The 23,500-nt window shown below is 36.8% G+C and overlaps 1 protein-coding gene and 3 long non-coding RNA genes across 6 annotated transcripts; 3 read left to right on the top strand and 1 right to left on the bottom strand.

The window, feature by feature from the left end:
- Positions 1–1,064: 1,064 nt before the first annotated feature.
- Positions 1,065–5,139, bottom strand: LOC131012413 (uncharacterized). Of its 3 annotated transcripts, none has more exons than XM_057940364.1 (7): positions 4,921–5,139; positions 4,504–4,566; positions 3,684–3,799; positions 2,731–2,870; positions 1,817–1,964; positions 1,582–1,741; positions 1,065–1,379 (listed from the first exon to the last, which is right to left on the bottom strand). In XM_057940364.1, the coding sequence occupies exons 2-7, from the start codon at positions 4,514–4,516 to the stop codon at positions 1,288–1,290; spliced, it is 669 nt and encodes a 222-aa protein (XP_057796347.1). In that variant the 5' UTR covers positions 4,517–4,566; positions 4,921–5,139; the 3' UTR covers positions 1,065–1,287. The 3 variants fall into 3 exon arrangements, with proteins under 3 accessions (XP_057796347.1, XP_057796346.1, XP_057796348.1); XM_057940363.1 differs by having other exon boundaries at positions 3,684–3,802; positions 4,921–5,137; XM_057940365.1 differs by lacking the exon at positions 4,921–5,139 and having other exon boundaries at positions 3,605–3,802; positions 4,504–4,533.
- A 1,108-nt stretch (positions 5,140–6,247) lies between these two features.
- Positions 6,248–20,077, top strand: LOC131012410 (uncharacterized). The gene is made up of 3 exons (XR_009097315.1): positions 6,248–6,781; positions 19,183–19,249; positions 19,852–20,077. It is a non-coding gene; the product is annotated as an uncharacterized LOC131012410 (long non-coding RNA).
- LOC131012411 (uncharacterized) lies at positions 7,364–10,020 on the top strand. Its single transcript, XR_009097316.1, has 3 exons — positions 7,364–7,557; positions 9,106–9,186; positions 9,811–10,020. It is a non-coding gene; the product is annotated as an uncharacterized LOC131012411 (long non-coding RNA).
- On the top strand, positions 14,843–17,500 carry LOC131012412 (uncharacterized). The gene is made up of 3 exons (XR_009097317.1): positions 14,843–15,038; positions 16,586–16,666; positions 17,291–17,500. It is a non-coding gene; the product is annotated as an uncharacterized LOC131012412 (long non-coding RNA).
- Positions 20,078–23,500: the final 3,423 nt, after the last annotated feature.

Here is a 23,500-nt window from a genome sequence, read left to right as displayed (position 1 = left end):
AAATCTTCCTTGAGAGACGACTTGGGTTAGCTTACACGTTACAATAGATCTCGTCCTATTGCAAGTCAATTTAATTACAAGTGTTAGTTTAATTTTACAGTTTTCAAACGACAACCTTTACTGCTTTCGTTGTGATACAATTAGAAGCCCTGTTAAATCTTCCTTGAGAGACGACTTAGGTTAGCTTACACGTTACAATAGATCTCGTCCTATTGCGAGTCAATTTAGCGTAGTGTTTAGGTTGAGTCATTACTCATTGATAAATAATATTTGCCGGTAAAATAACACAAATAAATTTTTTGATGCATATAAAAATAATTATTGTCATTTGTATTCAAATTACATGGCATGTATACACTTACAACTCACCAATAGAACTAATTTTCAGATATTTTTTTTATTAAAATCGAAACCCAACTAAAATAATGCAAGATCATTGTTCAATATTATAAAATTAAATTTAATAAATTGATCAATTTTATTTACGAAAACAAATCCTGTTTTTTCTGCAAAATCAAATCTTTGGATGTTGCATAGGAACTTTATTTTAAAATTTGTATTTAAACAAAATGATTGCATAAACATGATTTAAATATGCATTCAAAAAATATACTATTAAACTATATGCAAATATTATACATCTTAGAATATTATGATACATAATGATACTAATTATCATTTATACTTGCTTCTAATATTTGATTATTTATATATTTATACACATTATCAATTAAAATTAATTGATTGGTATTTTAAAAATTAAAACAAATTTAAAAATTCAAATGTTTTCAGATTCGTGTTTCTTTTTTTTCTTTTTTCTTTTTTTAAGATTATGTTGTGGATAATTTCAATTTTCTATTGAAATTTATGTTTGCATTTACTTATATTTTAATTATGTTTAATATGTATATTTTTATTTATTTTAAATATCGTTCAATTTCGATGTGCGACTATTTCGATGTTGGTCGCACGAGGGGCGAACTAGTTGAAATAAATGCACCACACATTTGAATGTACACTATCTTTTTTGGGTGAGGCAAAAACGCACGAAGAATGAAGAGACAGACGATGTATTGCACTTTCCTCTTTATGTTCAATGTTGGATCCACAAATGAATAAAGTTAACACAAAGGAAAAATAATGCATCTCCAAGACTGACTCACAAAGTGAAAACCCCACTAATACAGACGTCAATTTCGACTCAAAAAACTAGTACACACTCTAATACTTCAAAAATATACTTCTTCCCACTCTTCCACACTTGCACTAGCACTAGCACCAGCCAGCTCACATAAAATCGTAATCATCGTAATCGTCAAATGTATCCACAATCACATCATCCTCTGTTTTGCCGATATGCAACTGCTTCTTCTTTCCACCTGTAAATGAGATGACGTACTCAATTGTAATAGTAAAGCCTTGTTAACTGGTAGGATGATGTTTACTTAGATGGACTAAACAATTTTGAACTTATTTGATAGTGTAATCCTTCAAAATACTCAAATCATATCAATCTAATCTACGCCCCATGTAAACACCACCTAAAGACTAGAGGTATCGAATTCACAATTTTTGTCTTACATGTCTTCTTCTTGCCAGAATTAGCCTCTTTTTCTGCTTTTATCTTTTCATTTGCAATTGCGGTAACGGAAGAGGCAACTTCTTTGGCATCTGCGCCTTTCAAAGAAGTCAACGATAATCTCATTACTGCCTTCAGCAGTCCAATGTAATGAAAGCTTTTCTATAATAGAAGAGACTAGTCAGGTCAAATCTGTCGGCAGAATAAAACAATGCAAATGAAATGAATATTGCATACCTCGTATGGGCGAAGCTTGTTAGAAACAAGTTCTGCATACTCGCCAAAGTCGCTTTCTGTTTTGGGAATAAAATTATCGAGAGTATTTTCATCACCCTTTTTTGCAAACAATTCTGTTGTGGACTTATAATCAGCTTCTTCCACAAGCCTATAGACAAGTAGCAAGACCCATTTTGAATTACATAAGTATGAAAGAATCACGCAGGTTGATGCTTAGCATGTAGCCGAAAATGATACCCATCCCCTTCAATTCCAATACCAAAAGTGCATAGAGCAAGCATAAAAAACAAGGACAAAAGAAATGTCAAAGCACACAACACTGGCCGCAGCCAACAGGTAATACTATAAGGGGGCATTTACTTTTCAGGATTTTTTAACTTCAGGCTTGACAAATTTTAGGATAATTCATGGATTGATAATAAATCAACCAATGTTTACTTACAATGATCAAAACTAGGATTAAATAATTTCAATTAATTTATATATATAATATCCTTCTAGAAATTAGGCCAAATCAAACTCTCTATACATCACTTTTTCTCTCTCCTAAAATTTAAGAATCAAAGTTTTTCTCCCCTCTCTCTGCTTAAAAAAAAGGTTTCTCTCTCTCCACCAAAAAAAAGGTTTCTCTCTCCTGCCCAACGTAGTTCCCCCTCATCTCTTCTTTATCTATTTGTTCATTCTCTATAAATCCTTCTATCCATATATAAAAGCACACCATCCACCAGGTATGCAGATTGGCAAACAAATGATATTCAATGATAAAACAAAGCTGAGGGAAGTTAAAACGAACAATAAAATATAGATTTAACTTATCAACTCCCACACGAGATACTTCATATCTACACAATACAGTATAGAGCTGCTTTAGAAAAAACCGGTATTCAGTACAAGTTATAATAGCAGAGGCCTACCTCTGTTGGCGAAGTTTTTCTTCTACTGGATCTAAAGGTGCCTCCTTTGCAGCTTCAACGGCCTTTCCTCTCTTTTCACTTAGTTTTGCTGCAGCCTTCTTGGGGGCCTTTTCAGGAGCCGGAGCCTCAACTTTAGGTGCCTAAGCAAAATATTTGGAGAAAAAAAAAATCAAAATAAATAGTACTTATGAAACACGACAAAAGATAGTCCAAAAATTTAGAATGTCTTGAGAGTTTTCTGCTAAATTAGAAATACAGTTTTTAACATAACTCTTTTATAGTATGAGATAAATTAATAAGAATATGATTCAATATATATCAGAGGGCCATAAACTCATTAATAGAAACAAAAGATATATCAGGGAAACACTCTGCTGTATAGCATGTCACATTTCAAAACAATAGTGTTCCGTTAATGTTCAACATTAAAACATTATGGCAATCAAAGACAAACTCATAATCAGTGTGATTAAATAAACTTAATGCCACTGCATAAATGGTCTTCTAGGTGATTTTACAAGAAGGAAAAAACATTGAGATAAAAGGACATCATATACTTTAGCATCCAGAGGCATCTGCAGAGAATTGGCCTCGTCCAACATACAAGCTCAATTATCAAAAAATGGAAAACTAAACTTACAGATTCACAGTGTATTTCTGTATGTTGGAAAATCAGTATTTAGTGACTTATCAAAATATTGGAAGGCCTACAACACAAGTTCACACAGAAAAATGCTCATTTATTAAGAATGAGGTCGGCATAATATGAAACCATACAAGCATTATCAATTTATTTTATTGTGATGTGGTGCAACAGCCTTCATTGCTCAAGATTCATAAAAAGCAACTTAAATTGAATGAAAGAAAGAAGTACCCATTGTGTTATTAAGGAATATTTTATCATCAATCTAGTTAGTGCAGAAGTTAAAATGAACAAGAATGCCATTATATACTGGAGCAGGTTCATCATCATCTTCCCAAGAATCTTTCACATCATTATCTTCCACATCTTCATCGTCCCAATTACTTAACACTTTTTCCTTCTTGAGAACAACTGGAACAGGTTCATCTTCTGAAACACCAAAGAATTCTCAAAATTAACCAACAATGACCCCCCAAAAAAAAGATGAAGGGAAAATAATATTGTAAAAATAAAAGCATAAGGAGACACCCACAAGTTGAAGGAATATGTAATCAACAGTCCAAAATAGTATATAAATATATGGAAATGCAAAAAAAAAAGGGACTTGATTAAGCAGTCAAGAACCCAATGGAGCTTTTGCTGACCCTATTGTCACTAAAATTCTATCTTCGGTATACATTTAACTTAAGGTTTCCCATTTAGATCGTGCACTTATTATGTCAACATGCAAGAACTCATAATCTTCAATAGGTGAATGCTACAACTACAAGGTGCCGATTTACTTGAATTTCAGCTCATGTATATTAATTATGCTTTCTTTATTCATTAAAACATAAAAATATGAACTCAATTACAACGAGATCAACAACAATGCCAAATGTTTTCTAGTCGAAAGTCAAAATCCCATTTGATAGTGCAACAAGAGAGAACTTAATCAACAACAGAAAACGTAGAAACCAATGCAAAAGGCTTCCAGATTAGTGAGGCAGATTAATTTCAATTCAACTAAAAATGGTAGCTCAGATATAATTCCAATGCTCAAATGCAGAGAACCAAAACAGAATAATGTCAATCGCTAACAAGAAAACACGTTAAAACTAATTATCAGATTGAGCGGATTGAAATATTACCCCAGTCATCCATCGTTCAGTTAAGAATTCACCCTGGAAGTGACTTCAATTTTGGCCATGTTACTGAAAAACAAAACACACAGATAAACGGTATCAAAGCAAAATAAATCACGATAAACCCTTAATCCGACTACCAGATAGAATAATAAAATTAACCCCTTAATCATCAGAGTCAAATTAAACCAATCAAAAAGAAAAACGAGATACATCAAACTTGGGAAACCCAAAAAATTAATAATTAAGATAGAATAACTAGCTTTCAGTAAACTAAAGTTTCAATATACATAGGCAATAATCACCAGAATAAGAAGAAGAAAAAGAATACTTTGATCTAACAGAGAAAATATCAATTTTCAAAGTCAAAATACAAATCAAACTAATTTCGGTGATGTGCAGATTCAAAAAACATCGGCATACCTTTGACGGAGAAAGAGAGAGTCCGTTGAATTTTGGAAATAAAACACTCGCACCGAAAGGAAAAAGGTAAAAAAAACCTAATGAAATCTAAGCAGAAACACTGGTAACTTGCCAACAAGAATGAGTGAGCCCAGAAAATCTGATGTTTTAGGGTTTTTTTCGTTATCTAATTTTGGGGAAGAGGAAGCGTAGGCTGCGTAGTATCAGTATTATATACGAATCAAATAAAAAATAAATATTTCTATTTCTTTTCATGGGGTATTCACCCATAAATGCACAAATTTTTATCACTTTCTTAAATTTAACACGATTTTTATTTTCTACTCACACACACATGAATTTGAAGGTATTTTCTAATTTTTGACATTGATGAAGAAAAACTCTAATTTATTATTGACGTAGAGGTCAAAAACTCGGAATACATGTTTCAATCTAGATAAGTTCAATTTGAAACAGTTAAAAACTGTGAAATAGTTAAACAATACTCAAATATAACATAACAAAAGTTAATGGATTAAAGCTTTTTCTTATCAGTGTAAAAAAAATCGTGTTAAATTTCAAAAAGTAAAAGAAATATATATTTACAGACGAATACCCCTTCTTTAATTAACAATTAAAAATTGTCTTTTGACATACGATGACATGATAGATTAAATTAAAGGGTATATTTGATAGAGTGGATTTGAAAAGAGCCACTTTGAAATAGTAAATTTAAAAAGGGTAAATATCAGTTTATTGCCCGTCATTTGGGCGTTTTCTCAAATATATCTCACCCTAAGCATATTTACAAAACTTGAAAACAATAACCATCGTTTCATTTTTTTTTCTTATCTGTGGCCCGCAAAAATAATCCGGCAACCGGTATTTGACGTGCCCGGCCAAGCGTCATGTTGGAAGTACACGTGGAATAATAACAAAAAAAACTAAAGAAATTCCATATCTTTGAAAACACATATGAAGTATTGCGGTGGGCTGAGGGCGGCGGAGGAGATGTGTAATACCCGGGCTTTTGATGACGTGTTTAATTGCTTGAGTTTGAGTAATTAGGGTTTAGATCCCTTGTTTGATTTACTTTGTAAATAGATGAGGAGTTATATGAAGTTTTCTTGTTATTTTTTTTAAGATGTTGAGATGTTCTTTCGATGATGTGAGAATGATGTGGGATTTTATATCCGTATTTGAGTTTGAGTATTTGAATAATTCGAGATAATTATTTGAATGAGAACGATGAACTCGGAAATGAGATCTGAGTCCGTTAAGACGTTTTTGAAAATTTTGACTTTTTGACGATGAATAGTAAAATACTGCTATTTCGTCTTTTTGTCGACTTTCAAAATCTTACGTGCACGTCGTCGAGAAATATTCTTAGTTTTTCGATACAAGTCCAATAATGAAAGTTTTTATTTTTGGACGACGAGTGAATAGTAAATCGGGATTTCTCGATAAACGAACCGAGCTCGTTTATCAGAATTTTGAGAACGAGCTTGCGTTTTCTATATTTATATAGAATTACGAGTGCAATGAAAGTGAGTAGAGGTTGAGAGGGCGAGTAACAAAGAGTATGGGTTGTTAGTTGTTAAAACGAGACGAGACGAGATATTTAACGACTAACGGGTTAATATCCTAAATATCTAACCTACCCTACCCCTAACCACCCCCAAACCTCCCAAAACCCCTTTCCCCTCACTAACTCACGCTATATCAGCCCACACCACACACACAACTCACATATTCACACACACAACACCTAAAACACACACTACACACGCCATTTTCCATTTAAGCTTGGACGGAGCTTTTGACCTCCGATTTGAGCACCGAGACGAGCGCCGATCATCTTTTCGATCATGTATCTAAGTAGGTAAGATCTCTACCTACGTTTTGATGGTTTTATTTTCGATTTTCGTCGACGTCGAAAAACGTCGATTCTCGACTTTATTTTGAAACGACGTCGGATCGTCGTGAAATTTTAGTATGTTGTTCTTGGGTAGATGTTGAGCATGTTTAATGAAGGGAGTAAGAACGGAACGAACCGTAGCTATGAAACCCATGAGGGCAGCCCCGTTTTTCACATATTAGCTTGTCTTTCGATTTTTGTTTGATCGTTTTGACTTGATATTTGTGCTTAGGGGTATGCTAGGATCGATATATATTAAATTTGTAATATCCCGTTTCCTCGAGCTAAGTCTAGAATAATTTTTAATTTAGAATTTATTTTAAACTTAGAATTAAGATGATTCACGCCGGATTGAGAAAAAAAATGAATTTATTTTAATTCCAACAAAGACGATTTACAAAAATATATTTTGTAAATTTAGTTATTAAATTTATGTGCGTCGCATATTTATTTAATTTAGCATTCAAGCATTTTCATGAGCTATTTATTTAAGCAAACACTGAACGATTATTACAGTTTTCATAGTACAACCCGGAAGATTTTTATTTTATTTTATTTTACTCCACTACACCCACTACCCACTACACCTACTCCTACACAGCAATACATTCGTCCACTCCTCTCTGTCTGCCATATCTCAATTATTCTCGCAAGGAAGAAATTCAATGCACATCTCTATCTCCAGAAGTTCAACAACATCATATTCACTAACCATTCGTCTCTACACAGAACACTATAAGGTTTATCTCAACTTTATTTTACTTTTCATTCAAGCACATCTCTTCTTGTTTCACAGAGCACTAACCAAACACACTCAATCAAATGAAACCAACTCATTCATTCATGTGTGTATATATATTCGTGTGCACAGAATGAATAAGAGAATTCATCTAATATGCTATATTTTCAAACAAAGCCATGAATCTAGATAATCAAAAGCAAAGAAAAATACATATGCATACACTCTGTTTATATATATACTTATATACATGAAGCATGTCAGTTTTATACAAAAGAAAAAGGATAAAAGATGGAGTTTTGAGTTTTGATTTTTGCTTGTCGAATCTGAGTATTTGGAGCGTTTGAGTCGGTAAGGGTGAGGGTGTGTCGTCGGCAGAGGCTGTCGTGGCTGCTCCCCGGCGAGCTTCCGCGGCGGCGGGACTTTGAGCGGTCGAGAGTTGAGAGAACAGGGGCTGAAGGACGACGGTCGGCGGCCTTGCTGCCGTCGACCTGAGAAGAGAGCCGAGGGAGAAACTTGTGTTGAGTGTCTTGCTGAGAGGGTGTCGGCAACGGTGGCTTGGCTGCTGTTGCCGGAAGGTCGAGAGAGTCGACGGCCGAGGCGGTTTACAGCCGTTTCTCCGGTGAGCTTCCGCGGTGGTGGTTCTTTCGGCGGCTCCACCGCTAGTTGTCCAAAGCAGGGGAATGAGAGGGAGGCGACAAGGCAGGACCTTGTTGTTGCTGTCGACGGAGAGAGATAGGTTGAGGGAGATGAGGCCGGAGTCGGAGGACGGCGATGGCGGCGGTCCGGCTGACTGCTGCTGTCGGCTTGAGCAGAGGTGGGCGACGGCGGTCGGGCGGTGGCGCTGCTACCGCTACCGGAAAAGAAGAGAGGGGGGGAGAAGGAGGTGTTGGAGCGCCGCTGCTATGTGCGTGTGTGCGTGTGTTGTTTTGTGTGTGTGCGTCTGATGGGGGAGGGATTGAAGAGGGTAATAGGTTTAAGTGTTGGGGGCTTGGGCTTGGGAGTGTTGGGAGCTTGGGCCGATTTAATTGGGCCGATTTATTGGGCCGAAATTATTTTATTTAGTGGGCTGAGTTTTGTTTATTAAATTAGTTGGGCCCTTGGTTTTAATAATTGTGCTGGGCCTTAATTCAATTATTTAATAGATGGCCCTATTATTGTTTTATTAAATTGGGCTTTCTTATTTTTAATTAATTGAACTATTATTAGTTTGATTAATTTATTTAAAGGATAATTTTCATAATAATATTAAATTATTATTAGGTGCATATTTTAAGTAAATTACTTATTATATGCTAAGCATGGCATGAAATTGCATTATATTTTGCAATAAAAGTATTTATGATTTAATTGGTTTTATTTATAATTCCAATTATTTAAGAAAATCGAGTAAGGATATTGTTGGTGTCCTTAACTCAAGAATTTAGTTTTCAATTATTTATTTATTAAATTTTGAAAACCCGGCTAAGTGAATCATAGAATAATAAGCACTACACCATGACTTAAGATTAGATTCAAGGAGACCTATTAAGAATAGAATTTCTTGTAGGCTTTGTGACCAGGGGGATTAGCGCTGCTTTCCCAAGACAGGTTTATATGTGATTATGATCTTCAGGCTTTGCCTATCCAGGTGGGCATTACTTTCCAAATGTACAAAGTATGATTGAGTTATTAAGCTCTAAATATTTCAATGAAATGCAAATTGTTTATTTAATGTAATGAAAACTGTTTATCCAATAAAATATTTATGTGCACTCTGCTCTGTTTAAGGCTCGCGCAGTTAATCAATTGAGGTTCTCTTATGACCTAATACGTTGTTTGAGAATTGTGTACACTTGTTAGTTGACTCGGTGGGTTGATCTCCATCGGGCTCTAACCAGAGGCGTTATAAGGGTGCTCGACTGGATGTGTTCCGGAGCATGAGAAATATCAGGCCTGCCTGGGTAGCGTCCCGAGGTCAAAGTAAACTTGTCTGGGTTACGCCCTCAGTTCAAGTCAGCGGGAGACAGAGATCCGTCGGTGGCTAAAAGGTCCGGGATCACAGCGAGTAACAGAAAGGGAGTGTGACATGTGCGCACAAATGAAAGAAAATGTTTTAACATGCTTAGAAGTACTTCTTTCAATTTAAAACCTTCTAAGTCATGTCGAGTATGATTGGATAAACTGTCTTTATTAAAATATGAAATGTTTCAGAAAATGCATGCCCACTAAGTACATTAGTACTTAGCCCAAAAATACTTTCAAATATTTTCAGGTTGGCTGGCTGGTGCTGACGGGACGGAGCTGAGGCTAGAGATAAATTCCTATGTTAGACTTCCGCTGTAGCAATTACTTATATCAGTCTTTTGTTTTCCCAACTTAAGATCTTCATGTTAAATTTCAAATGATATATCTGACCGAGCTTAGACTCTTCACTACTAAATTTATGCCAATGAATGTCGGTTGTCAGAAGCATGAAACAAAACTTGTGATCCAAAGGGGCATAGCCCGACTTTCTATCCTATTTCGGGTTTTTTTTACAAGGTTGTTCCTTGTTTATTTCTATGAATTAGTTGCACCTCGATTATATTTATTCACTCAAGAATTGGGGTGTGACAGAATGGTATCAGAGCATGAGTTTTCTTTCATGTTTCTGATAACCATAAGCTTTTGATGTCGAGTCTAGAATAGTATCTCTAGACTTCTAAGAATGTCAGTAGCCCTCAGCTCGCCGTCACACTGCCGCAACAAAGGTACGATAATAGTTTCAAAAATATACGTATATGTATTTCAGATGTTATGAAAGTTTTCAAGAGAATGTGCGCCTTATGTTTATGATACTATGTGAATTGCTTATCGCTTTCCATATGTTATAAGTTATGAATTGCTAATCGCTTTCATATTGTTATCTTGGGTCTCCGACTCATATAACCAAGCTCAGTATCGTGTTTGGGACAACCCGAGCCCTTAACGATAAGATAAGTAAGTATCGTGTTTGGGACTACCCGAACCCTTAACGATAAGATCAGTTAAAGTCGTGTTCAGGACTATTGAGCCTTTCACGAATATCAGATGTATGGTCGAGTTAGATTCTTTGAATCTTTCCGGCAATAGAAAAGTTTCATGTGGCATTTAATGTCAACATGTTTCAAGTTTCAAAGAGAATGAACGAATAAGAAAGCTTTATGTTGTCGTTTTAGGCTAGCTGCCTATACGATTAGAATGGTGGATCCTCTTGCAAACTGTTTGAGTACCACCCAAGAATGCTTGAGAATGTTAATCGTGATAGCACCGCTTGATCGATTTAAGTAAAGACTGGTAAGATAGAAATGTTTAACATAGAGATGTTACAACATAGAGGCAATGCCTTAAGACTAAGAATTCACTTGAGCTATTTCAATAGCGGTGAAATTAAGTTTTTCACATAAGAACTTATGTTGCTTATGATTATGATGTCAGTCGTGATAGCTTTGCTAGAACGGCATAGAATGGACTTTCATGGTATCAATGACTTATGATGAAGTACTTACTAGTAAGTTTTAAGTTAGAAGTTTGACCAGAGACTTATATGAATTAGAAGTTGACATGATTGGGGGCGAAACTCCCATTTGACTGAGTGATTCGTTTTGTTGGGTCTGGCCAGCCCACATGACTAAGATCTCGGTGATTGTCAATTAAGATTTTTGATCTCGAGGTAGAGCGTCATCACAATATATAGACTCGCACTATATAGTTGTCACAATAGAATATCCTTTATTACGATAAGTATAGTAGCGATTAGAATTACTCAGTTTATCATTAGTTTTCAACCAGCTGTCAATATGTGGTCCACATGGTGGACAATAATAAGAAATGCGTAAAGGAGTTCGTAAATAAATCGCGTCATGAGATATTCAATTCCCCTAGTGAACCAGGGAGATATTACGAAAGAACAAGCAATGAACGAGACTCTCACCACCGAGTCACTACAACAAATGGAGAAGTAAAAAGTTCACGCACAAACAAGATATGTACACCACCTCAAGATGGAGGTAAAGAAAAAGGAAATGGAATGAAAGAAATAGAGGAAACCCTTAAATGGAATGAAAGCACTAGAACTAAACTTAAGGTATAACCCAACCCCAAGGCTAGTAGGCTCAAGCTAAGAGAGTGAATGCTTTGGCTAAAGTGCCAGAAGCTACAACAAGAATAAAGTTGGAACGCCACCACAATGGAAACTTAGAAACCCCCATTAAATAACCAGTTGGAAATGGGAAAATGAGTTTATATGGCAGAAGGAGTGCCATTAATCCTCGAAGTGAAAGTTACGAAGACGATGAGAAAAGTTTGATGTTAGAATTCCCTAGTCAATCTGAGAAGGTGACTTAGGACGAAGGAAACAATTAATAAAGTTCAACAGATTTAAGAGTACAAAGATATTTTTCCCAATGAATTACCAATTTCATGCAACATAGTATGTCATTATGGGGAGCACTAATTCAAGATGTCAAAGAAAAGATGATACACTAAGAATGTGTATTGATTATAAGAAGTTGAAGCAAGCTCATAAGAATATATATCCTCTTCCGAGGATAGACGATCTGTTAAATCAGTTGAGAGGAGCCGGTGTGTTTTCCAAGATTGACCTAAGATCTGATTACCACCAACTCAGGATGAAAAGAGAAGACATTCCAAAGACAGCGTTTTGAACGCGTTATGGACTTTACGAGTTCACAGTGATGCCCTTAGATTTAACGAATGCCCCAGCAGTTTTCATGGACCTAATGAACAGAGTTTTCCATCAGTATCTCGATAGTTTTGTCTTAGTGTTTATCGACGACATCCTCGTATACTCTAAGACCGAAGAACAACATGAAGAGCACTTATGCATCGTACTCAAAACCCTGCGCAATGAGAAATGGTTTACCAAATTCAACAAGTGTGAATTTTGGTTAAAGGAAGTTATGTTTCTCGGTCACATAGTGTCGACTGAAGGAATCAAAGTAGACCCCGCCAAGGTCGAAGCAGTCAATGAATGGAAGGCACCATCAAATGTCAATAAGATCAGTAGTTTTCTCGGTCCAGCAGGTTACAATATAAGGTTCATCGAAAGATTCTCGAAATTGGCTAGGCCAATGACTCGACTTTTAAGAAAAGGGACTAAGTATGTTTGGTCCGAAGCTTGTAAACAAAGTTTTAAGTAGCACAAGACTAGGCTGACTACTGCACCAGTGTTAGCAATACCAGAAGAGAATGAAGAATTTGAGGTGTACACTGAAGCCTCGAAACTAGGATTGGGTTGCATGTTGATGCAAAATCAAAAAAAAATGATAGCATACACGTCTCGTCAATTGAAGCCCCATGAGCTGAACTACCCGATTCATGATTTAGAACTAGCAGCCGTCGTGCACGCGCTGAAGATTTGGAGACACTACCTCTATGGAGTTAAGTGTGAGATCTTTACAGATCATAAGAGTTTGAAATACTTCTTCGAGCAAAAGGATTTGAACATGAGACAACGAAGATGGCTCGAATTAGTAAAGGATTACGATTGCACCATCAGTTACTATCCAGGAAAAGCGAATGTAGTAGCTGACGCCCTGAGTCGAAAGACGAAGGCTAAGCTAGGGTATTTCATTACTCAACATAAGGAGCTGATTCGTGAGTTCGCCTCACTCAGTTTAGAGATTGTTTATTCCCCAGATTCAGTATCGGGTTATGTAGCTGCACTGACAGCTAAACCTGATTTGAGAGAAAGAATTGTGCAAAGCACAAAGAGAAGATTGGTTCTTGGAGAAGATGCGTCTCGCTGCAAGAACGAATGAAACGAAAGGATTCACTGAAGCAAATGATAACGCACTTATGGTTGGTGAAAGATTGTGTGTGCCACATAAAGAAGAATTAAAGAACGAGATTATGAGCAAGGCTCATGATACTCCTTACACTGCACATCCAGGCAGTACAAAGATGCACTAGAATTTAAAGAAAATTTTCTGGTAAACAAGAATGAAAAGAGATATAGCGTCATAGTAGACCGATTATCAAAGTCAGCGCATTTTCTACCAATTCAAATGACATTTGGATTGGAGAAACTTGCAAAGTTATATGTCAAAGAGATAGTACGCCTTCACGGTGTACCTGTATCTATCACGACAAATTGTGACACCAGATTCACATGGCGTTTCTGGAAAAGTTTACAAGAAGCCATGGGCACACAGCTGAACTTCAGCATAGCGTACCACCCCCAGACTGACGGGCAGTCAGAAAGAACGATTCAGATCCTAGAAGATATGCTGCGAACGATTGTCGCAGACAAAGGTGGAAGTTGGGAGGATTTGTTACCTCTTGTAGAATTTGCTTATAACAACAGTTATCAAGCAACTATTGGAATGGCTCCATATGAGGCTTTATACAGCCGAAAATGTAGTTCACCACTTTACTAAGATGAAGTGGGTGAAAGAAAGCTGTTAGGTCCTGAACTGGTCCAACAGATGGTTGAGAAGGTCGACCACATCAAGCAAAGAATCAAAGAAGCTCTAGATAGACAAAAGTCTTACGCCGATAAACGCCGATCGGAGTTAGAATTCAATGTTGGGGATCAAGTTTTCCTCAAAGTTTCTCCCTTAAAGGGAGTTATACGTTTCAGAAAGAGGGGCAAGTTACGACCCCGTTATATAGGACCTTTTGAGATCCTAGATAAGATAGGCCATGTAGCCTATAGGTTGGCATTGCCACCCAGTATTGGAGACGTGCACAATGTGTTTCATGTCTCTCAGTTAAGAAAGTATGTGTTTAATCCAAAGCATTTGCTTAAGCCAGATAAAGTAGTCATAGCCAGGACTAAAGTTATGAAGAGAAACCAGTCCAGATACTTGATCGCAAGGTTCAAGTTTTATGAGACAATAATATTGTTCTCGTCATGTAGTGGAACCATCACAGGATGGAAAATGCCACAAAAGAAATGAATGAAATGAAAGACTAGTATCCCAAGCTAGAATACCAGATATGTAATTTCGAGGACGAAATTTTTTTTAAGGAGGGAGGGATGTAATATCCCGTTTCCTCGAGCTAAGTCTAGAATAATTTTTAATTTAGAATTTATTTTAAACTTAGAATTAAGATGATTCACGCCGGATTGAGAAAAAAAATGAATTTATTTTAATTCCAACAAAGACGATTTACAAAAATATATTTTGTAAATTTAGTTATTAAATTTATGTGCGTCGCATATTTATTTAATTTAGCATTCAAGCATTTTCATGAGCTATTTATTTAAGCAAACACTGAACGATTATTACAGTTTTCATAGTACAACCCGGAAGATTTTTATTTTATTTTATTTTACTCCACTACACCCACTACCCACTACACCTACTCCTACACAGCAATACATTCGTCCACTCCTCTCTGTCTGCCATATCTCAATTATTCTCGCAAGGAAGAAATTCAATGCACATCTCTATCTCCAGAAGTTCAACAACATCATATTCACTAACCATTCGTCTCTACACAGAACACTATAAGGTTTATCTCAACTTTATTTTACTTTTCATTCAAGCACATCTCTTCTTGTTTCACAGAGCACTAACCAAACACACTCAATCAAATGAAACCAACTCATTCATTCATGTGTGTATATATATTCGTGTGCACAGAATGAATAAGAGAATTCATCTAATATGCTATATTTTCAAACAAAGCCATGAATCTAGATAATCAAAAGCAAAGAAAAATACATATGCATACACTCTGTTTATATATATACTTATATACATGAAGCATGTCAGTTTTATACAAAAGAAAAAGGATAAAAGATGGAGTTTTGAGTTTTGATTTTTGCTTGTCGAATCTGAGTATTTGGAGCGTTTGAGTCGGTAAGGGTGAGGGTGTGTCGTCGGCAGAGGCTGTCGTGGCTGCTCCCCGGCGAGCTTCCGCGGCGGCGGGACTTTGAGCGGTCGAGAGTTGAGAGAACAGGGGCTGAAGGACGACGGTCGGCGGCCTTGCTGCCGTCGACCTGAGAAGAGAGCCGAGGGAGAAACTTGTGTTGAGTGTCTTGCTGAGAGGGTGTCGGCAACGGTGGCTTGGCTGCTGTTGCCGGAAGGTCGAGAGAGTCGACGGCCGAGGCGGTTTACAGCCGTTTCTCCGGTGAGCTTCCGCGGTGGTGGTTCTTTCGGCGGCTCCACCGCTAGTTGTCCAAAGCAGGGGAATGAGAGGGAGGCGACAAGGCAGGACCTTGTTGTTGCTGTCGACGGAGAGAGATAGGTTGAGGGAGATGAGGCCGGAGTCGGAGGACGGCGATGGCGGCGGTCCGGCTGACTGCTGCTGTCGGCTTGAGCAGAGGTGGGCGACGGCGGTCGGGCGGTGGCGCTGCTACCGCTACCGGAAAAGAAGAGAGGGGGGAGAAGGAGGTGTTGGAGCGCCGCTGCTATGTGCGTGTGTGCGTGTGTTGTTTTGTGTGTGTGCGTCTGATGGGGGAGGGATTGAAGAGGGTAATAGGTTTAAGTGTTGGGGGCTTGGGCTTGGGAGTGTTGGGAGCTTGGGCCGATTTAATTGGGCCGATTTATTGGGCCGAAATTATTTTATTTAGTGGGCTGAGTTTTGTTTATTAAATTAGTTGGGCCCTTGGTTTTAATAATTGTGCTGGGCCTTAATTCAATTATTTAATAGATGGCCCTATTATTGTTTTATTAAATTGGGCTTTCTTATTTTTAATTAATTGAACTATTATTAGTTTGATTAATTTATTTAAAGGATAATTTTCATAATAATATTAAATTATTATTAGGTGCATATTTTAAGTAAATTACTTATTATATGCTAAGCATGGCATGAAATTGCATTATATTTTGCAATAAAAGTATTTATGATTTAATTGGTTTTATTTATAATTCCAATTATTTAAGAAAATCGAGTAAGGATATTGTTGGTGTCCTTAACTCAAGAATTTAGTTTTCAATTATTTATTTATTAAATTTTGAAAACCCGGCTAAGTGAATCATAGAATAATAAGCACTACACCATGACTTAAGATTAGATTCAAGGAGACCTATTAAGAATAGAATTTCTTGTAGGCTTTGTGACCAGGGGGATTAGCGCTGCTTTCCCAAGACAGGTTTATATGTGATTATGATCTTCAGGCTTTGCCTATCCAGGTGGGCATTACTTTCCAAATGTACAAAGTATGATTGAGTTATTAAGCTCTAAATATTTCAATGAAATGCAAATTGTTTATTTAATGTAATGAAAACTGTTTATCCAATAAAATATTTATGTGCACTCTGCTCTGTTTAAGGCTCGCGCAGTTAATCAATTGAGGTTCTCTTATGACCTAATACGTTGTTTGAGAATTGTGTACACTTGTTAGTTGACTCGGTGGGTTGATCTCCATCGGGCTCTAACCAGAGGCGTTATAAGGGTGCTCGACTGGATGTGTTCCGGAGCATGAGAAATATCAGGCCTGCCTGGGTAGCGTCCCGAGGTCAAAGTAAACTTGTCTGGGTTACGCCCTCAGTTCAAGTCAGCGGGAGACAGAGATCCGTCGGTGGCTAAAAGGTCCGGGATCACAGCGAGTAACAGAAAGGGAGTGTGACATGTGCGCACAAATGAAAGAAAATGTTTTAACATGCTTAGAAGTACTTCTTTCAATTTAAAACCTTCTAAGTCATGTCGAGTATGATTGGATAAACTGTCTTTATTAAAATATGAAATGTTTCAGAAAATGCATGCCCACTAAGTACATTAGTACTTAGCCCAAAAATACTTTCAAATATTTTCAGGTTGGCTGGCTGGTGCTGACGGGACGGAGCTGAGGCTAGAGATAAATTCCTATGTTAGACTTCCGCTGTAGCAATTACTTATATCAGTCTTTTGTTTTCCCAACTTAAGATCTTCATGTTAAATTTCAAATGATATATCTGACCGAGCTTAGACTCTTCACTACTAAATTTATGCCAATGAATGTCGGTTGTCAGAAGCATGAAACAAAACTTGTGATCCAAAGGGGCATAGCCCGACTTTCTATCCTATTTCGGGTTTTTTTTACAAGGTTGTTCCTTGTTTATTTCTATGAATTAGTTGCACCTCGATTATATTTATTCACTCAAGAATTGGGGTGTGACAAAATTCGTATTTTTTCAAGCACGAAAATTGTATAAGTTTTTAGAGCATGATTATTTAAATTCGTGAAGTTTGGGACGTTGCATAATGAATATTATTGCGTATATGTGTTCTACGATATCACATGAGCATGCTAATTGATTTACAATTTATGGATGATAATTGGTTGAACGAAATTAAAACTGGAATTTACAGCAGTTTCAAGCTTATGTTTCGATGAGTTTTCATTGCTTGATGACTCTGAAATTTTAGTATGTTTATCTATGATATGTGTATTTCGTCGCTGCAAAATTTCATGTCTTTTGGATGATGTTTGCTATTTTAAAGATATTTTGAAAAATCCTTGACAGAATCTGTCAACTATTGGTAGACTTCACAAAAACGTTTATATCTATTAATCCATGAAGGATTTTGCATCACCGTTTTTTTTAAACGAAACTAGACTTCAATACTTTTCTAAAAACATAAGATTTCGATTTTTATGACCTCTGAAACAGAGCAGTTTATTATTTCAAAAATGCCCTGTTCTGCTGTCATATTTGTCCAACGGTAAAAGTGTATGAGTTTCATTGTTTATTTGGCAGATCATATGAACGTTTTCTCTTGTGAAATTTTAACCAAATCTTCAAGGATACCTTTAGTTTTGGATGATTAAATTTGATGGAATTTTATTAAGGTTTGCCTTGGTTTCTAATGGCCTAAACAAAATTGGCAGAAACTGTAAATCTTTGACAGCCTGCACTAAAAGAGCAATATCTCCAAAAACCTTTAACCTTTTTGGTTAACTACCATTTTTAGAGTGAACTACACTTCATGAAGTTTTTGAGATCAATTGGTATGAGAGTTTATGATGATTGAGTTGGTTGTTATGAATTTTTAAAGATGACACAAAAACAGCAAAACTTTCTAGAAAACAACTTGATTATATTTGTTTTGATGGATGATACGATATGACTAAATGGTGTGAGTTGTGAGAGTTATGATTAACGCACATAAATGTTGGTATCTGACACTCGAACAATTGGTGTCGAGTATAAATGATAGTTTACTGATAAAGAGTTTTGATGATTTTGAATTGTTTGGTTTGCGTTGAAATGATGTCAAGATGTTAAGTTTTGAGTCGAGAGACGAGTTCACGTAGTGAGATTCACGCGATGAAATCTCGTGGCTGACATTATATATGAATGGGTCATGCCGAAATTTTTAGTGAAATTAGGATTTGAGCATAGTCAATTCTTGTTGACCCGTGACTCAAATACATGCCTAATGGAAAGTTTAACTTTCTAATTGGTTAATTAGACGAGATGAGAGCGAATAGATCTGCTAAGAAAGTGGACTTTTCGATGTGTTAAATATTTCTTTTAATTGAAGTGCTGTTAATTATAACATAAGGATGTTATAATTAATGAGTAATGACGAGAGATAATAATTGTTATATTGATTAACAATCAAGAGAGATGAACATTAGAGATACTAATGTTTCATAAAAGAGATTAGATTATTAATCGAGGTTTCTTTTATAACTTCTCACCAATTCTTCATAACGATGAAGGTCCTTTTGGGAAGTAACGACTTGAGGGAGAGAGTGACGTTACTCATTGATACAGAGACACAACGAGGTGGGCATTACTTTTACTATACGTATATAGAGATCCCCTGCGTGTCGTAGGCCTCTTATACGAATGAATGCATGAGATGATTTAACTGTTAATTTCAGTTTCATATATATATCAAATGAGTTTAAATGTTACGTTCAAGCAAGTTATTTCATGACAAAATCTTTGAGTTAAAGTTATTTCAAGTATTGTCTTGCCATAAAATGTTTAAATTTTAGTATGATATCTATCTGCTTTGGCTTTGCCAATGATGCAATCGAATTCGGGTCCTGAGCAGTTGATAGCTATCCTGCCAGGACTAGTGTACACCAGTGACCGTGAGTCATCTAGCGGGTTGGCCGGTCAAGTGACCGTGAGAGGTGGCCACCTCTCCGGCACAAAGTTCCAGATATGATAGATTACAAGAGAACTTAGTCTGCAGACGAACTTTAAGAATCACAAATGAATTTAGTAAGCTTGGGCCTTTTTAGCGAAAAACTCCCTTGCTGTATTGTTTATGATGGCATGACAATTTACAGTTTTGAAACATGTATTTTTATACCTAGGCATACGTGCCCACTGAGTGCTTTTGTACTCAGCCCTGCATATGTTTTCTAAATGTGCAGGTTGAGCTGATGTGATGATGGTGCTGCAATGAGCGGAGTCTCCAGGGTTGTTAATAAATAGTTAACCTGTCTAGAATATGTCTTCATACATATGTCTAGCTACTTTCCGCTGCAAGATGTTGTTGATGTTATAGTATGTTATGTCATACTTTGAGTCTTAAGAGAATGGTTTCATATGATGTATAACTTGATTAATGATATTAATTAAGTTTTATGTTGTCTTTCATAGACTGTTCAAAAGAGTATTAATGAGTAAATACGATGATTTTTCTTAAGTTAAGTAAGATTTACGGTTTCAAATGATGCCCCTTTCTTTCCCTTATTCTTTAACCCCATCCCTAGTCGTAGATCACTCGGCTTAACTATCCTTAGTTAAGGCGGGCTGTGACAGAGTGGTATCAGAGCGAAGGAAAGCTCTGAATTAGAAGTCTTGAGTTTAGTCTAGAATGAGTCACTAGACTAATAGTTATTAACAACCGTGAGCTCAGCGCACCATCACACCAGGCTCAACGAGGTAAGTAAAATTTCAAAGTTTATTTGACGTTAAATTTTGAAGAGCATGATGTTGAGGTTATATGATGAGTTATGATGTTACACTTTGAAGGTGCATAGTTTGAGTTTGAGGATGACAACATGATTAATAATGAGTTATTATGTTGTAAGAGCATATGTTGACGTTACATGATGAATCATGAGAGCGTTTATATCATATGATGTTATATGATTGAGGATGCATAATTATGAGTTATGATGTGATGTATTTGAGATGTTTTGTGATGAGAATTGTTTGAGCAGTTGTGATAAGTCACGATGATTTAGATGAAGGAATCTAATGTCATTGTTAAGAGATATTTTTTTTTACTAAGTAGAAGGATGAAATGAGAACTTAGAGCTAAAGTTTGAGAGAATTAGCAATTGCTTTAAGTACTTGTTGGTTTGAGTTACGAGTTTGAGTATGAGCTTGAGTATAATAGCATGATTAATGATGAGTTATTAGCATGCTGCAATGAGATATTGTACGATATGTTGAGTTGTTTTGTGACGTGAGTTTTGCTCACGCAACCTTAATGGTACTTGAAGAGGTATCATGAGCCATAGTCTTTGGAGATGGCTTTGAGAGAGAATTGTTGAGTTGTCTTACTGAGTCACGATGATTTAGATTAAGGGATCTAATATCATTGTTTAGAGAGATTCCCTACTAAGTAAAGATGGGACGAGATGAGAATTTAGATGTTTTGAGCTTGAGTTTGAAGATAACAGTACTACTTAGTAGGAGTTTTGCTAAGTTATGTTTTGTTTATTTCTGTTGCTGGAGCCAAGTAGAGTTAGTTCCTAGAGCCACCTTTAAGTTCTCCTTATAGGTTGGCCAAGACTGTTGGCACTGCACGAAAGTGGACTGCTGTGAGATCGAACTCAGGGAAGATCGGATACGAGGACGAGGCGTACAGTATGTGGTACAGAGATGCCCTAGCAGATTTTCAAACACATGTTCATAGACTATGAAAGGATGAAAACCTTTATGGTTGTTACTAGACTGGATGGCATTGTGCACCTAGTCCCCGTGCTACCAATCGAGTGGTAGGATTGAGCAAGGAAGAAAGCCACTCAATATGATGGGACATGTCGTCTTGAGCATTGGACCCACAGGAGATGGTATTTGTTACAGATACCCAGATTTTCTATGCGGATCTACTGACCGGATGCTTGTTTTCTACCAGGGACTCTAGAAGAGTGTAGTAGATATCGAGTCGATCCTTGAGTATCAGTTACCAAAGATGATAAAATGATAAACGATAATGAGGATGAGAAGTAGCCGAGGAGGGCTAGAGTTGATGAGGATGAGAAGAGAAGTCGATGTAGGCTAGAGCTAAGGATGATCTTGAGAGTATGCGCGGTACACCCTCGTTTTTGATTAGTTGCAATTACATTGCGATGTATATAACTTACTTAGGAGATACTGGTACTTGAGATTTTGACATGATGATAGATAAGCATGCGAATATAGTACCCTACTGATGTTAAGTAGATGGATGTTCCTAGTGTGCTAAAGTAGCAACTAGATGAGTTACTGGTAGCAATTACCGTAGGAGGTCCAGACCGAGACATAGTACTATCAATGGTGTCGGTTTAGAAGGGACATTACGATAGATACTATGGTTTTTGTAGGGTTTAAATAACCCCTTTATGTAAGCCCTCTAAAAAGAGGCATTCTACTGATGGATATATTAGGTTGACCAGAGTGGTCTTTTTGTTAGCATTTCGTGAGTGCTTATTGCCTTACAGATGAATGTTAAGGTGACCGTGAGGGTTTTCCTTAAAGTTGAGTTAGTAAATTGAACTTGAGTTTTGAGGATGCTTAGAGCGTTGGTCGAGTTGAGTTTTCCTTTTGTGATTTCAAAAATGCCTCAAAGATGTCATCAAGAGTGTGATGTGAAGGACAGGCGGGATAATACTCCGCCACCACCACCGCAACATGAGAGGAGAGTAAAAAAATATTGAACTTTCGAAACAAGAGTCTAGAACATAGGACCCTGAGTTTAAGCTTTTAGCTTGCTGGTGTGAACTTAAGTTTTGTTATGTATAGTATGTTGAGGGTTTAGAAGACACAGAATTTCCAAGTTCGGGATAGTATATCCCGTGTGACTGGGGAGTGATTATGTTGGACCTGGCCAGTCCGCATGATCCAAATCTCAGTAGACGTGTTTTGGGTTTATAAACCCACGTGTTTCAACTTTCTGTTGAAAAGCCGGATGGGTTCTTACTCTAGGTCATTTTTGTTCGACCTGGTAGTTACTTCATTCCACCCTCTGGTCATTCATTTGAGTCTCTTGAACAATTTGTTTTGATGTCATTCTAGGGTTGAACCCTTACAACTTTTGAGTTATCCTAGTAGATTCTTTTGATGTATAAGACCAGTGAGAGGCACGTCAGAGGACTTTAACACCCGAGCAACTGGTAAACTACACCTGAGAACAATTGAAGACTACTCTTGAGAAGTATGTACCGAGGAGTACAGTAAGCAGCGAGAGGCTGATTATCGAAGTTTGATGCAAGGAAAGAAATCGATTGTAGAGTATAATCGAGAATTCTGTGAGCTAACACGTTCGCTCATCAGAAGATGGATAATGATGAAGAGATGTCTGAGTTTTAAGTGCTGGTTTAAGGCAGGACTTTAAGGTAGTATGGGCAAGTTATTGGATGCACCAGTTAGAATCCTGTTTAATACAGGAGCTTCGCATTCTTTAATTGGTTGAAGCATGTTACCTTCAAACTCGAACCAAAACAAGCTAGTCCCGAGTTGAGAGTAATCACTCCTATAGGAAGAGCTACTACAGTTTCTCACATGATTTCTAACTTAGAGCTTGAGTTAGGATTCCTAAAGATGAAAGCAAGAACCTTGCACTTAATGCTTATGTGGAACGTAGACATTATTCTAAGGATGGAATGGTTAGCAGAGAACTTTGGCCCGATTGATTGTAAGAAGAGACAGATAACTTTCCAACCACCTGGGAAGGAACAAACATGTTTTCACGACATTGATAGAAAGAAGAGAATTTCAATCATTTCGGCACTTCAGGCATCGAAATTGGTAAAGAAGAAAGGAGCACAAGCTTACCTAGTTTACTTGAATGATGAAGGAGAATCAAGT

Source organism: Salvia miltiorrhiza, chromosome 2 (assembly GCF_028751815.1).
Source record: "Salvia miltiorrhiza cultivar Shanhuang (shh) chromosome 2, IMPLAD_Smil_shh, whole genome shotgun sequence".
In the NCBI taxonomy this organism is placed as follows: domain Eukaryota; kingdom Viridiplantae; phylum Streptophyta; class Magnoliopsida; order Lamiales; family Lamiaceae; genus Salvia; species Salvia miltiorrhiza.
This window is presented reverse-complemented; position numbering and strand designations above follow the sequence as displayed.